Raw genomic sequence first — 15,388 nt, forward strand, 5'->3', positions numbered from 1 at the left:
AACACACAAAAGATTGTAATTATTTCAAAACTGAGCGTCCAAATTAAAATTCGGTGACACGGTTGTGCTCATTTGAATAAGAGCTTCAAAATAAGATTCCACACCACCATGTTTCAATAATACATTTTTTATGTGAGAAAAATACATTTAGTGTATTCTAATTTGCTTATAACTTTTGCAAAAGTTGCTTATGTCTTTACAAAATATTGTTTGACTCGCCTGAGTTCATTTAAGTGGATATTGATGTTGATACATAGATTGGATGGTGTGATTAGAGGATGATGGCAAATAATTATGTTAGGGTAGGTGGATGTTTATTGCATGACCAGTGATAGGAAACTCTACCAAGTTAATCCAGCATTTTAATAGTTTATATTGGTATCTATCTATTCTAAGTAAGCAAGTGACGTCTTGTGTAGTTAGAATTTGAATTTGATGACTGGTTCAAAAACTATCACTTTTTAAATTTTAAAATTGGTTGCATGTCTCGTTGTGGGAGATAAAACTTCCCCACTCACTTGAGCCGCGGTCACTGGATCAGAATTCAGTGTGGAAGTACCAGGCGATTCCACATGGTGTGGTTAGTCTATTTGATGTGCAAAGCGATGGATACGAAGGATGCGTACGTACAAACAAAATTACAGCTGACTGCAATTAAGTTATTATCTTTTTTTAATCCACTTGGCAAGCTTGAAACAAAGGACATTTAATCCTTAACTACTTTTGACTTCGTACTTATGGTATAGTTTTTTATTATACATTTAAATCATGTGTACCAGGGTCCATGAGTACATGACAGCTAATCCACACTATTTTCAAGATAATGAAATAGGTTGAACCTACCATCCGTAGTTAGTAAATCGCAACTCAGGGTAGCCATAATTAACCGAGAACCGAAAATCGAAGCGAAATAACAAAAAAAAACCAAAACCGAAAAATTCGGTTCCAGAAATCATGGAACCGAAATAACCAAAAAAATCAGTTCCTACTCTCAGGTAACCGAATTAACCGAATATATAAACTTTGCATTTTGTAAGAGTATATTTAGTCTATGTGTGATGTATCATACTTCAATTGTTATGTATTTCTCTTGCTATATTGTTATTGTTCCCTTCTCAATTTTTATTCTCTAAAATAGAGGAAGTATTGTCCAAATTTGCTATAGAACATGTATATTTTTCTTGTTGTCTTAGCTTTTGGTAAAAAAGTTCGGTTAGAACCGAAATTGAACTGAAATAACCGAGAACCGGAATATTCGGTTTTTGAATTTTTTTTGAAGCCGATCGGTTCCTATTTTCTAGAAACTGAATTTTTTGAAAAAACAAATTGCCACCCTTAATAGCAACTAAATGTTATGACATCCTAAGAAATAACAAAGATGAAACTTTATATTATGGACAGGTGTTTCATCAACTCTTAGAAATTTATTCATAAATCATAACACGTGGTAGTACAGTATATTTCGAAAAATCCAAACCGCCTTTTCGCATTTCTACTTTGCTAGTCTATTAACCCGACACGCACGTGAGTAGCCCAGGCCCACAACCAGCCTCTCAGGTTCATCGGGTCCATAGAAAATACATTTTTTTTAAAAAACTACCATAGAAAATACTGAAACAGAATCCCACGTGCGAGCTGATTGCCTGAACAAGAATGCAGAAAGCGGAGAGAGATTTATTTTCATAAAAAAAAGCCCAGAGAGAGAGGGAGAGAGAGAGAGAGCCTATGATCGGGGCCCCACTGCGCCCCGGGCCTTTGTAAAGCCCAAAAATCCAAACCGCCTTTTCGCATTTCTCCAAAATGTTGTGGATAAATTTCGCTTCTGCTCAGTCTACGCCGCACTCATCCACCTCCCCCCCCCCCCCCCCCCCGCCCCCCCCCCCCCCCGCCACCAACCTCGCCGGAACCCTAACGGCGGCCGGCGGCGCCGGGGATTGGCGGCGATCGCATTGCTGCGCCCCCCGATGGCGACCCACGCCTCCAAGTGAGTCGCCCCCGGCGCCGATCTATTTTGCCGCTCTCTTCGTTCGGCTTCGCCCTTGCGTCAATTCTAATGCGGATTTGGTTGGTCCGGTGAATCTTGAATCTTGTACCCGTTACAGGAGTTATCTCTGCGCGGGCAGCTCATCGTTCGATGATCCCGACGTGGTTGAGGTGTCCCCGGCGGCCGCCGCGGCCGGGGGGTGGGCCACGGGCCACAATAAGAGGAAGCGGAGCCAGGTGATGTTGAAATTGCCTCCCCCTTTGTTCACTGTGCGTGGTTATGTTGGTATTGTTGTTTCGGGATTAGGAATTGCGGTGCGTGTGGATGGTTGGTGCGGTTTTGTGCTTGCAGCCGGATTATACTGGGAGAAACGGTTGGTTATGTTATCCTTCTCCGATGTTCAATAAAAATGAACATCTCAGGTGGCGCAGAATTGAGTCTAAATGAACATCTCAGGTGGCGCAGAATTGAGTCTATTTGTCTAGATTCCTTGAAATTGGTCGGGTTGAGTAGTTGGTTTTCTTTGATTGTGCTAGGGAAGTAATAGGTTCTGATAAGGCTGGGTGATTATCTGATTACCAAAGAGTTAATAATTCTTGCATGTGTCATGTTTGAATGAAATGTGGAATCTATGTTTAGCTTTTTATTTGATGATCATCTTATTGATGAACTGGTAGCCGACCTTTGAACTGGCGGAGTTAAAAGTTTTGCTGTCCATTCTCTAGCAAAATAAATAAATAAAAAACCTTGCCAACTTCCTGAACGATTTCTGAGGAATCGGAACTTTGGAGACAATCAGCATGGGAAAGCAGAATTATATCATAACTTCAAGTATACACAAGTCTATTAAACTTCCTCAAACTAGGTCAGCTTCTTGAATTCCCTAGAACAAAATAAGTTCTTGCTTCCCCTTGCATCTTTGTTTCATCTACCATGTCCATGTTCTTTTTTTTTGAACTTATGACAGCCCTGGTCATCCATCGGTATACCATATGTATTTTCTGCATATCACAGAGGTTCCTCGGTTCCTCATGTCAGAGTTATGGGTAGTAATGGATCGTGGCCCTAATGCCCCCTTCACAATCCAATCTGTCCATAATTATTATTAGCTCAAATATATAAAATATGAGCCTGACCCTTAAATTATTTAGGTTAAATTGTTAGGCCCTTTACCCCCTACCTTTCCCCCCCAGTTTTACCTGCTCTGGAACACCCGTCGGGAAAAAAAAGATAATATCTAGAGGACAACCTATGTGGGAATTTATGCAGGGCCCTCATTTGGGTTTCCACCATTTTGTGCCTTTCTGTTTTATCTGCTGAGTGCTGAATAATAGGGATTCTGTCCTATACATATCATATATTAATATATTATGCATGGTGTGATCAACAACACATGGGCGAGTGATGACAGTGGCATTGTCGAGTGCATATAGTTGGAAGTTGTTCGCTGCTGGATTTCCTTTTCTGTTATCATCTCTTTGTTCTGATGGTTTACTATTTTCATTTATCATTATGCTTGGCATATTAGTTCCCTATTTTAGGTACGCAGTGTGAATGTCAGAATTATATATATGCTGTTATTTGACACATAACTCTTTAGAGTATTTGGTATGGTAAATAGCTTCTGAGCAGCTTTTATGTTACAGTTACACTGTACCAAAAGAATGCTGATTGCAGTTCTGGAAAATATTCTCATTGCTGCATTTTCTTCTGAATTATACTGTTTTGGCATTCAGCTCTTTTTAGAGTATTTGGTATGGCAAATAAATAGCTTCTGAGCATTTTTTACAATTATACTGTACCAAAAGAGGATTGAAGTTCTGGAAACTAGTCTGATGCGTTTTCTTCTGAGTTATAGGTTGTACCTCATGAAGTGATTGAAATTGATGATGATGACCCTGATGGAGTTATGATTGTTGGTGATAAAACATCAGCGGACAAGAATAAGCAAACTGTTGTATACCCGGATTGGGCAAAGCATGGCAAGGTTAATTCCCTCATATCTTTTCGCTTTGTCATACTATTTGCTTCCGTACCATGTCATTTTCTGACAGATTTTCTTCTTTGTAAACAAATTCAGAGTAGTCTGGTTCATGAAATTCCTGGCCCAAGCACATATGCTTCAAAATATGCCAATCCATGGGTTGACCTGAAAATGTCTCAAGACGATGCAGTTTACAACTATTCTGATGACTACCCTTATGAAGGATTTGATGAAGACTATGCTTATGATGAAGATGAGTACGAAGATGACGGTTATGATGCTTCACTTGTTGAGAGTGAGCATAACTATAGTTTGTCTTCCAAGTTTGATAACTTGGGTATTCCTCCTTGTGTGGAGCCTTCCATACCGTGGATGCAGAAGACTGAGATTGCAAATAAGTCCAAACCAACTAAGATCATGGATGCTCAAATAGAAGAAAAATACAAGGCATTTAAGCAGTTCGATACTGTTGATGATCATAGTGATCATTATTATTCTAAGCCAGAGTTAAGAAAGGTCCAGGTGGTAAAAAAGGTAAGATTTTTTACATGCCCTCTCTATCCCTCGTTGCCCTAATTTAGTTCGGTGCTAAAGTTCTTTCAACAGCCATCAAAAGACTGGGCGAAATGTATTCAGCACGAGTGGAAAGTCCTAAAAAAAGATTTGCCAGGTAGGTACCTTGTGCTTTCTATACTCTGGTTTTATGAACGCTGGTTGTACTAGTCTTCTTCATCAATATGACTCTTGATGAACCATGCAGTAGTGGAGCCAAGATTTTAATCTAGGAAGCCTTAATCAGTACATGTGTTTTACAAATTCTACATATGTACGGAAATTTATTAAATTATTAACTAGTCTAAGAGAAAATCTCAAACTTAGGGTAGTCCTTGGTCTATAGTGCTACCCACCTGGTTCTGCCACTAGCACCATGCCTTTGTTAGTATGACATGTGCTTACTGTTTTTAGTACTTGGAAGGTACTCTATTCTTAAATCTTAAGGACCAATAATGGTTATAATTTAGCCTCTCTTACGTTTTGAGAAAGATTTAACTGGGCCTTTTCTTCAAATTGAACCAGATACTATATTTGTGAGGGCATATGAGGATAGAATGGACCTGCTTAGAGCTGTCATTATGGGACCAGCTGGCACTCCTTACCATGATGGGCTCTTCTTCGTTGACATTTACTTTCCTCCACAATATCCAAATGTACCACCAGTAAGATTATCTTGACTGAAGCAGCTTATCTCCATCAATTATTTTCCTCGTTTCTTCAGTTTGCTTTAAGAATCTTGTATTGATTAGTTGATTTTCTACAGATGGTGAATTACCGTGCTGGTGGTCTGCGGCTTAATCCAAACTTGTATGCTTGTGGGAAGGTGTGCCTTAGCCTTCTAAACACCTGGAGTGGCAGTGGATGTGAGAAATGGAATCCATCCAATTCAACTATGCTGCAGGTTTTGATCTCCATTCAGGCTTTGGTTTTGAATGCCAAACCTTATTTTAATGAGCCTGGTTATGCTATGCAAGCTAACACAGCTCATGGGGAGAAGAAATCCCTGACATACAATGAAGATACATTCCTTCTATCATGCAGGACGATGCTGTATTCTCTTCGAAATCCACCGAAGGTATGCCTCTGTTCTTGTCCCAGTTATTGGAAGAGTACTTTTGTTTCTGTAATGATCCTGAACTTTTGGAAACCAATGCAACCATGGCAAGTCGTCAATTGCCATGTGAGTATGGGACTTGACAATTTAACTTGAAATATAGTACCTTCTCTATACAAAACTATGTTTAGTCATCTATGCTTATCGAATATCGAATACAACCTTAATAATTGCAAAAAATTGATGTGAATGTATTTTCTGCAGAATTTCGAGGATTTTGTTGCTGGCCATTTCCGCAAGTATGGGCGCAACATCCTTGTGGCATGCAGAGCCTACCTGGAAGGTGCCCAGGTCGGATGCCTTGCTGGGGATGGAGTGCAGGATGTGGATGAAGGTGACAAGAGCTGCTCAGTGAGGTTTAAGCAATCGCTGAAGAGACTGTTTGAGGAACTTCTGATGGAGTTCACCGTGAAGGGTGCAGACACTGACAAATTCCTCAACGAGAAGGCAGGACCTGGGCCTTCCACAGTGGCAGCGGACACCACACTGAGGCTATAAGGCAGAGTCGGCGCAAATAATTTTGCCATTTAAGCTACCGCTCCTATTTTCAACCTGATAGGAGCCGTGTCAAAGTGATGCCGGAGCATCTAACTGATTCCTGTAGGTCGTGTATGTAGATATCCCTGTCTAGATCTTCTTCTGGTAAAACCTAAGTGACATATCCGCGCGTGCAGGGGGAAAGTATTTTACTGTAGCTATGGCCCGCAAGGGTATTTACCTGCGGCGCCCTCGTCCGCGGCTTGTGTTCATATATGATTGGCAATCGAAATGAGGTTTGTCTGGTCGACCCTGCCTGATTCGTTCTTGGGATCTCCGGCCCGGTGTGCCGACTACTGTATCTGCCCATTGGACGATGATGCTTTGGTATAATCGCCTGGCCGTGATCCCTTTGGGTTTAGCGGCTTTGTATGCTTCCGTACATTCTGCTGGGGGCTCTCAAATCTGAGGCAGTTGCATCCAGAAAAGGAAACGAATGCTGTCCTTAGATTTAACTTTTTCGAAATTTGGAAGAAGAACGCTCCCAGACGGTGCCGCGCTCGTTCTGCTCTCCACCGTGACCCGGGTGCACCAGACGAGCGGCTCACCTAACCTACCGCCGGTGTTCCCGATCCCGCCGGTGCTTTCTAACGGGGGTAGCTCGTAACCTCGAGCCGCCGTTTGCAATCGAGTCATTTTACTAGGGGCTAGTTTGGTTTGTTCGCACTACCCCCGTACTGAATCACGAAAATGGACATTTGTTTCACGCCTCTTTTTTCCTCCATTTTTCTTTTGCTGCTGAACTCGGCACGCTCCATGACTGTGCCACCAGATGGGCTGCTGAACAGAGTACCACTCTGTTCACTGTGCTGGTGGCTGGTGCTGGAGTGGTACGAGAGAAAAATAATATTTGCTAGTTAGTAGTTGGAGACTAGTGCTGAAGCTACATAAGAGAAAAATATTGTTACGGGCGGATCCAATTACTACCCCCACCAACTTTATTGTCACCAGACACGCAGATCGACCGAAAAATGATCAGATCACACCACACCAATGGATTCCATAACAAGACCTGAACAAAATGAGAGAGGAAAAAAAATCCCATCTAATCTAACCCACCGATAGCTTAAACCTCCGAGGTCAAGCCTTCCTCGTCTCCTCCGTCCTCCCCGTCGTCGTCTCATTCCCTTCCCCAAAACCAGATGGGCGAGGGGAGGAGGCGAGATCTCACTCCCCGCTCCATCTCCGCCTCCCAGTCCCCAATGGCGCCACCGCGCGCGAACCCTACCCACCACCCGCGCCTTGCCCTCCCCCTCATCATCCTGCTCCTGATCTCCGCCGCCGCCGGAGATACCTCCGTGTCGACGTTCTCCTACCCCCGCCACTGCCCCGGCCTCCCCGCGGCTTCCGACCTCCCCGCGGGCGGCGGCCCCGCCCTCCCCACCCTCCAGCTCTCCACTGGCTACTTCTCCGGCGGGGACAACGTCTTCGGCCCCGAAACCTCCTCCCAGCCGCGGTCCTTCTCGCTCCTCCCCTCCTCCGTCGCCCGCACCGCCAACGCCTCGCTCCTCCACGTCTCCGCCACGCTCGGCGTCTCCGGGGGCCGCCGCCTGCCCCACTACGGCCTCTTCGGCCGCAACCTCTTCGAGTACGACGGCCAGGCGCGCCACTTCCGCCCGCGTCTCCCGCGCTTCACGGGGCCGCGCGGCTCCGTCATCTTCGGCCTGGAGGGCTACTACTCGACGGCCTCTGGCGAGCTCTGCATGGTCGGCACTGGCTCCGGCCGCGCCGCCGACGGAAAGCCCGTGCACTTCCTCCCCGTCGTGCTCCGCCTCGGCTTCCCCAACCCCGCCAACCTGACGCGGTCCTTCGTCACCGGCCGCCTCGAGAGCGTCGCCACCATCAGCCCCATGGAGACCGTCTCACTCGTCGCCTACGCCGAGGAGGGATACGCGTACGCGGAGAGCGCCTCCTGCCCACCGCCACCTGCAGGGAGGCTCGACGCGCTACAGGTGTTCGAGGGTAGGAATTTCTCGTGTGCTCACCTCAGTTCAACGCTCAAACGGCCGTTCAGGTTGGACTACCGGAGCGGCAGTGAGTCTACCGCATCCTCACTGGGGCTCCACCAAAGGTACATGTATGTCAACCGGCTGCAATGCAAGGATGATGGTGCCGTCCGTGCTTATGTGGCATTCACTAACCAGACAGAGGTATCAAGGTTCATGCTGGGTGAGAAGGCGGTTGTGGCGGATGGGTTCTGGGATCGGCAGAGAAGCCGGCTTTGCCTCAAAGGGTGTCATGTGGTGAATCCGGGACCATCCCGTGCGGATTTGGCAGTGGGTGAGTGTGGAATTGGGATGAGCTTCTGGTTCCCAGCAGTGTGGTCGTTACAGCAACGGAGCTTTGCTGCTGGTCTGGTCTGGAATACGAGTCTGAAAAGTGGTGAAGCCATTGCTGCAGGTTCTAGTTTAACCACTCACTACTACAGGGGCAATCTTGCTGGTTTGAAGTATAATTACACTAAGGTGGATGAGGCTATGAAGCACTATGAGAAGTATGGATTGAACAAGAACAGGAAAGGAAAGTTCCCAGATAGCAGTTCATACCGAGACTTGGTGTTCCGTTTTTTTGTGCAGAAAGGAGGTGGTTCTGGATATGCATCGCCCATCACAATTGGGTCAAAGTTGTTTGATGGTAACTCCTTGGTGGTTCCAGATCCCTTTTCTCATCATGTGACAACCGAGATGAAGCAGAGACTGATTAATGTCAGTTACGACATATACTATGTTGGGAATTGGTCTCTAGAATCATTCCATCGTCGACATATCTCTGCAGAGGGTGTTTACGATACTAAGACAGGCTCCCTTTGCATGATTGCTTGTCGAGTGCTTAACGTTTCATCAGATTGTGAAATTCTAGTGACTGCTCAGTTTTCTTCTTTGGATGCAAAAGTAGCACAGCATGTGAAGGGGACTATCAGAAGCTTGAGGAAGAAGACTGACCCTCTTTTCTTTGAAACTCTGGACATTGCTTCATATGGGATGTACCCAGACAAAGTGGATGAATCAATATGGAGAATGGACTTAGAAAGCACCATGGCCTTGATCTCTATGACACTGGCATGCATCTTCATTGCTGTGCAGCTTTTTCATGTCAACAAGGTCCCTGAAGCGCTTCCTGCCATGTCAATCACGATGCTTGTTGTTCTGGCTTTGGGTTACATGATCCCTCTTGTACTGAACTTTGAGGCTCTCTTCAAGAACAGCAACAAACAGACCTTCCCGCTTGCAGGCGGTGGTTGGCTTGAGGTGAATGAAGTCATGGTACGAATCATTACCATGATAACATTTCTGCTGCAGTTGCGACTTCTTCAGCTGGCATGGTCTGCACGATCTGTGGATGTAAGCAAAGCTGAGTCATGGGCTGCCGAGAGGAAAGTACTCTGGATATGCTTGCCACTGTACATTATTGGGGGAGTTATTACTTGGGTTGTTCACATGAGGTTTAACCACAGCCGAAGAATGCTAAGGCAGGTTGTCCAGATCAAGCCAGTTGGACATGCATTCTGGGAGGACCTTGTGTCTTATGGTGGATTAATACTCGATGGGTTCTTGCTCCCTCAAGTGATCATAAATGCTTTCACAGATTCCAAGGTTAGAGCCCTTTCCCCAGGGTTTTACATCGGAAGCACCATGATCCGTGCTCTGCCTCATGTGTACGACGTGTTCAGGAGAAAGCATTTTGTGCCCAGCTTGAGACCATCTTACGTGTATGCGAGCCCTCATGATGATCTCTTCAGCCTCGCATGGGACATTGTGATACCTTGTGGAGCAATACTACTGTCAGTGGTTCTCTTCTTTCAGCAGCGGCTTGGAGGTGCTTTCTTCCTTTGTTCTAAGAACAGAAAGACAAGGGAATATGAAATGGTGTCCACAGTCAGTTCTTAAGAAAAGCTTAGTTGATTCGAAATGGTTTTTACAGTCGGTTCTCGACAAGCTTTACATCATTGTTGCAAAAGAACTATAGAGGGATTTTTACATGCAGACGAAGAAATAGCTGTTCCAGTTGATGTTTGTTTTACAAATGTGCTTGTTTGCAGCAAAAGTTACGTGCATGTATACGAAAGATGATACACAAATTGTGCAAGTTTCGGGCCTTAATTCAGGTTCAGGATGCTTTTACTCTGTTGCAAGTTGCTCTATATTCACATGTGTCAGCATCTCTCTATCTGGGATGTTAATCCGCCTGTTAGTTTGCGCATCAGATCAATTGGGTTGGGTTTTTACCGCATTCCTTCAAAATATAGTTCAAGTTGGGTCTATGTTTGTGTTTCTATTGTTTCAGTTCATTTCCTGTGTGTAAGCTTGATGAGATGTGCTGGTCCGTGGTGGAAAATCCTCATTTGTGGCCTGATCGGAGATGGTCCTTGGTGGCACACACACTTATGTTTTGCCATCGTTGTTGCACGGCGCAACACTAGCGTCCTTAATCGAGCGTGACTCGCATTGCCCACCCTCCCCGAAAGTTCGGCGGGCGCAACTTCATACGCGTAAAGCAAGCTCCGGTCTGATTTGAACGTTGCGAAGCGCTAGAGAATATCTACCTGTGATGACACGGCGGCAGACCATGGGACTTCCCAAGGTCAGAAGAAGGAACTCGCATGACCGACCAGCGAAGCAGGAGGGGGCAAGGTAACGCCACGGTCGTTTCCAGATGGTCTCGCTGACTCCAGTAGGCTGATCAATTCACGTGGAACCAAACTTGCAGTTCACTGGAATTTCAGTTGAGTCTGGGCAGACGACTAGCAGTGCAGGTACAGGACCGCGGGCTCTCTAGGAACAAACACCACATGCGGTTTGAAACAAAAAGAAAAGACACCACATGACACTGGTCAATCATAAGTCATAACCACTTCCACAGGCGGAGAGCTCCCCGCCCCCGCACACCACGGCGCGGCGCGGGCTCCAGCCAATCTGCCCGGCCGAAGCGAAACCCCCTAGAGGCCCAAACCCTCGTGCCCGGCACCCCGTTTTGGCCCGTCCCCCGCGTCGCTTGACCCGTAGCCAGCCTAGCCGCCTCGCGCTCGCGCGAGCCCCGCCGCGATAGGGCGACAGCGACGAGGCCCCCCCGGGACCCAGTCAACCCCCAAACCGCACGTCACTCCACTGACGCGTCCCCCTGCGGCCCTGCCCAGTGCCCACCCCGGGAAACCCCACCCGGATGGCGCCCCACCACCCGCGCCGTGAGGCCGCGACCTTGACCAAGGCCGCGCGCGCGCCGTGTCGCTGTCGCGCCATCGCCGCCTGCAGGCTGCGGCCCGCAGGCATGCTGACCACGCCACGCCACCACACACACTCCCAGTACACGGCGACCAGGGCTCCGCGGCCGAGTCCACACCGCGCCGGGCGGCGAGGCCGATGGAATAGTGCCGTACCGGGTGGCGGCGCGGTCTCCCTCCCTCGCAACGGCTTATAACGCCGGGAGAGCGCGCCGCGCGGGGGCAGAGGAGGAGGACGAACTAGGAAGAGGGGCGGGCGCGACGATGAGGGGGGCCTTGGGCGCGCGGATGACCGCGCAGGGCGCGGCGGATGCGGCCGTGGGCGCGGTCGGGTGCGGCTACGACCTCACGGGGGACCTCCGCCTGGGCCGCGCCAAGCCGGCTGGGCGGCTGGTGGAGGTCGACGCCGCGCCGGCGCGGGAGCTGCTCCTGCCCGGCGGGGCCGTCGTCGCCGGCGTGCCCGCCGGGATCGTCGCCGACAAGGGCGAGCGCACGCAGTTCCGCTCCGACGTCCTCTCCTTCGCTCAGGTTCGTGCTTGAGTTGAGCAGAGCTCCCAGTGACCCAGAGTCTCAGCCCTGACGAGTGGTGTGTGCGTGCGGTGGTCGTCGCGGTCGGCCGCAGATGTCGGAGCAGGTGAACCAGTCGCTGTCGCTGGCGGGGAAGATCCCCTCGGGCGCCTACAACGCCATGTTCGACTACCGCGGGTGCTGGCACCGGGACGCCGCCGTCACGCGGAGCCTCTGCTTCGACGGCCGCTTCGTCGAGCTCTACAGCGTCGAGGCCGTGCGCGCGCAGCTCGCCCTGCAGGACCGCGTCAAGCAGGACCTGCCGCCCTTCTGGGATCCCCCGGCGCTTGCCGAGTACGCGCTCCGACTCCCCAGTCCCCCCTCCCTCGTCCCGGCCGGCGGCCGCGACGATGCGCGGAGCAAGCAAAACTGACGCGGTCTCGCCGCTCTCTCTATCACTGCAGGTTCATCGACAAGTACGGCACGCACGTCATCGTCGGGGTGAAGATGGGAGGCAAGGACGTGGTGTGCGTCAAGCAGCTCAAGGGCTCCAGCCTGACGCAGAGCGACGTGCAGGCCCGGCTCAAGAAGCTCGCCGACGACAAGTTCTCCCACGACGGCGCCGGAGACGACAGATTAGCGGCAGCGCACGGGCTAAACGTGAGCGTTCTCTCTGCTCCCGCGTGCACTTCGTTCCAAAGAATTGAATTTGGAGAGTTCATACCTGCCCGCGTGTGAAACGAATGAATTGAAGAGAGGTCTTGTTGTGTGCTGCAGGGACATAATTTCGGCCCCGGATCAGCTGCCTGGCAGACGTTCAGATCACCCGTCGTGTCCCACAAGGATGTAAGCAAGCGCTGCTTCTCCCAACGATTTTTTTTTACTGATCACAATGCGATGGCATGGCGCCACCAGCAGCCAGAAATGATAATAACCCTGCTGAAATTTGGGCAGGACGTCGTCTGCATCCACATCAGAAGAGGCGGGGTCGACAGCGGCCAGGGCCACGGCAGATGGCTCTCGACGATCACCGCCTACCCGGACGTCATCTCGATGTCGTTCGTGCCCATAACCTCCCTGCTGTCCGGCGTTCGAGGCTGCGGGTTCCTGAACCACGCGGTGAATCTCTACCTCAGATGTAAGCGTCTCTGCTGCGTTGCATTGCACTGTCACTTTTGTCGGTAAGTCTGATCTGAGCTCGCTTGGGATTCAGTTCAGATGCCTGATCGGCCGCCCATTTCCTGCTTGTGTTGTGGATTCAGACAAACCGCCGATAGAGGAGCTCCAGCAGTTTCTGGAGTTCCAGGTGCCGCGGCACTGGGCACCGGAGTTCGGCGAGCTTCCCCTTTGCCTCCAGAGGAGGAAGAACAGCTTGCCGTCTCTTCAGTTCACCCTCATGGGCCCTAAGCTTCATGTCAACACTGCCAAGGTAGCCATCAAGCGCGGCATCCCCCTGTGCCGTGTTCGCAACCTGACGCCTTGATCACCATTCCTGTTTGGGGAACTCAAACCAGATCATCATGCAGGTCGATTCCGGCAACCGGCCGGTGACCGGCATCAGGCTCTTCTTGGAAGGCAAGAGGAACGACCGGCTGGGCGTCCACCTGCAGCACCTGTCGGTGACGCCGAGCACGATCACGGTGGTCGGCGAGGCCGCGTCGGCCGAGGACGCGGCCGTGAACGAGCGCGACTACATCGAGACCGTCAGGTCGCCGCTGCTCTCGCACGTCTGCACGGCGCCGGTGCAGTATAGCGGCGCGCGGATCGGCGACTGCGCGGCGATCGTGACCCGGGCGTGGCTGGAGGTGCGGGACACCTGCTGCCTCAAGAAGGTGCTCTTCCTGCGGCTCGGCTTCTCGGGCGCCGCGGCCATGAGGATACGGCGGTCCGAGTGGGACGGGCCCTCCGCCGTGCCCCGCAAGTCCGGCTCGCTGTCGGCGAGGCTCAGCGCGGCGCTGTCCGGCGGCCTGGCGCAGGCGCCGCCGCCCGCCGCGGAGCAGGAGGAGAAGGTGGAGGTGAACTCCGCCATATTCCCCAAGGGCCCGCCGGTGCCGCTCCCGGTGCAAAAGATGGCGAGGCACGTGGACACCACCGAGGTGATGAGGGGCCCCGACGACCAGCCGGGGTACTGGGTGGTCACCGGCGCGAAGCTGTGCGTTGAGGGCGGCAAGGTCGCGCTCAAGGTCAAGTACTCGCTGCTCATCGCGGTGCAGGAGGACACTGACGTCTGACGGCTTCATTGCCGGTGATCGCTGCCTCCTCGGCTTCTCTGTTTTTGTGTATGGTTTGCGGTTTGCCTAGTGTTTAGCGTGCAGTTCAGTCGTCCGAGCGGTGTAAATGGTGCAGAGGGCGGCGCATTCTGCTTACAGAGATGTTGTAGTTGTACAGAACATACAGAGTGCCTACAGAACCGGGCTCTGTTTGCATGCAAAGTATTTTTAGAGTATTGGACACATAATACGGTTTTGCAAAATTCTTTGGTTTTCGAAAGCTGATGGGTTTTAGGATTCAACAAACCTTCTGATTTTGAATACTGTGGTGTTGTCATAGTCTAAGTCTTTTTTGGAGTTTTGAAAACGGACCTCTTTATTGCATTTGCAAGATCAAAAGACGATTTTGATGTGTTGGTTGGTTGCTTTTTTTTTCTTTTGATCTAATTTGTGTGACTAGCAAATTTCTTGTTGTTCAGCCATTTATTCAAGCGTCACGATGAGATCCTAATTCCAAAACCTGCAGCCTATCCTGAAAATATAATTTTGCATCTATTATCTTAATACAATAATACGGTAGAGTTAAAAGAAGCCACCACATTGCTTTAATAAAAAAAATAAAAATATACACCATTGAATTTTATAAAGATCTAACGGTCTGATGTACATGCTAATTTGTATTTACTTCGTATATATATTGGTATGTCAAGAAGTCATCGGACAAAGGGAAAGAGAAAAGAGAACTACTATGTGGATACACACTAGGGCTTAAAATATACTAGCCCTGGTGCCTGAGCATCACTATTATTCCATCTAAAATTGAAACTTCAGACAAAATATCCAACAAAAATAAATAATCAAAAGGTGGAATGATCAATGTTAAGAAAAATAATAATATAGTTACAATTTCATGGTATATTGATATGTTGTTAATATTTAATTTTTTTCTTCAGCCATCGAAACATGTTTTGGTTATCATATAGGTAAAATCATTGTTCTAGGTGTGTGAAGAAATAGCGCCTTTAGAAAAAGACCTATGAAGCATTTGTCTGTATGAGCAAATAGCAAATTTTTAGATGAGTTTGTGTATGCGTAGGCTATGTTCTTTACGGGATTAGGTGAAAACAAAGAAAGTCAAACAAAGATATTTGTATATGTATTTATACCAATTTAATCTTATATGGACCGGTGATATAGATTATTGCATTTGAGATACACATGTCATGCATTAACATCATATAGTTTATGATCTCTACAGACCGAGATAACATTACTAAAA

General features: G+C 48.8%; 2 protein-coding genes across 2 annotated transcripts; both read left to right on the forward strand.

Annotated features, from left to right (window-relative positions):
* Positions 1 to 1,848: 1,848 nt before the first annotated feature.
* LOC120700644 lies at positions 1,849 to 10,315 on the forward strand. The gene is made up of 9 exons (XM_039984893.1): positions 1,849 to 1,984; positions 2,103 to 2,220; positions 3,843 to 3,971; positions 4,065 to 4,502; positions 4,575 to 4,638; positions 5,046 to 5,185; positions 5,287 to 5,598; positions 5,842 to 6,132; positions 7,245 to 10,315. Exons 1-9 carry the CDS (start codon positions 1,965 to 1,967, stop codon positions 10,059 to 10,061), a joined length of 4,329 nt encoding a protein of 1,442 aa, XP_039840827.1. The 5' UTR covers positions 1,849 to 1,964; the 3' UTR covers positions 10,062 to 10,315.
* Positions 10,316 to 11,439: 1,124 nt separating this feature from the next.
* Positions 11,440 to 14,408, forward strand: LOC120697874 (MACPF domain-containing protein NSL1-like). Its single transcript, XM_039981246.1, has 7 exons — positions 11,440 to 11,920; positions 12,015 to 12,253; positions 12,364 to 12,559; positions 12,677 to 12,745; positions 12,854 to 13,037; positions 13,162 to 13,328; positions 13,426 to 14,408. The coding sequence occupies exons 1-7, from the start codon at positions 11,657 to 11,659 to the stop codon at positions 14,128 to 14,130; spliced, it is 1,824 nt and encodes a 607-aa protein (XP_039837180.1). The 5' UTR covers positions 11,440 to 11,656; the 3' UTR covers positions 14,131 to 14,408.
* Positions 14,409 to 15,388: the final 980 nt, after the last annotated feature.

This window comes from Panicum virgatum, chromosome 3K (genome assembly GCF_016808335.1).
Source record: "Panicum virgatum strain AP13 chromosome 3K, P.virgatum_v5, whole genome shotgun sequence".
Taxonomy (NCBI): domain Eukaryota; kingdom Viridiplantae; phylum Streptophyta; class Magnoliopsida; order Poales; family Poaceae; genus Panicum; species Panicum virgatum.

Bases quoted from the DNA above. Each gene is read 5' to 3' on its own strand.
- LOC120700644 (XM_039984893.1), top strand. From the start codon at position 1,965: ATGGCGACCCACGCCTCCAA. The intron at 5,599-5,841 runs GTATGCCTCTGT...TATTTTCTGCAG, and splicing joins CTCTTCGAAATCCACCGAAG to AATTTCGAGGATTTTGTTGC. The intron at 6,133-7,244 runs TAAGGCAGAGTC...CCGATAGCTTAA, and splicing joins CGGACACCACACTGAGGCTA to ACCTCCGAGGTCAAGCCTTC.
- LOC120697874 (XM_039981246.1), top strand. From the start codon at position 11,657: ATGAGGGGGGCCTTGGGCGCGCGGATGACCGCGCAGGGCGCGGCGGAT. The intron at 11,921-12,014 runs GTTCGTGCTTGA...GGTCGGCCGCAG, and splicing joins ACGTCCTCTCCTTCGCTCAG to ATGTCGGAGCAGGTGAACCA. The intron at 12,560-12,676 runs GTGAGCGTTCTC...TGTGTGCTGCAG, and splicing joins CGGCAGCGCACGGGCTAAAC to GGACATAATTTCGGCCCCGG.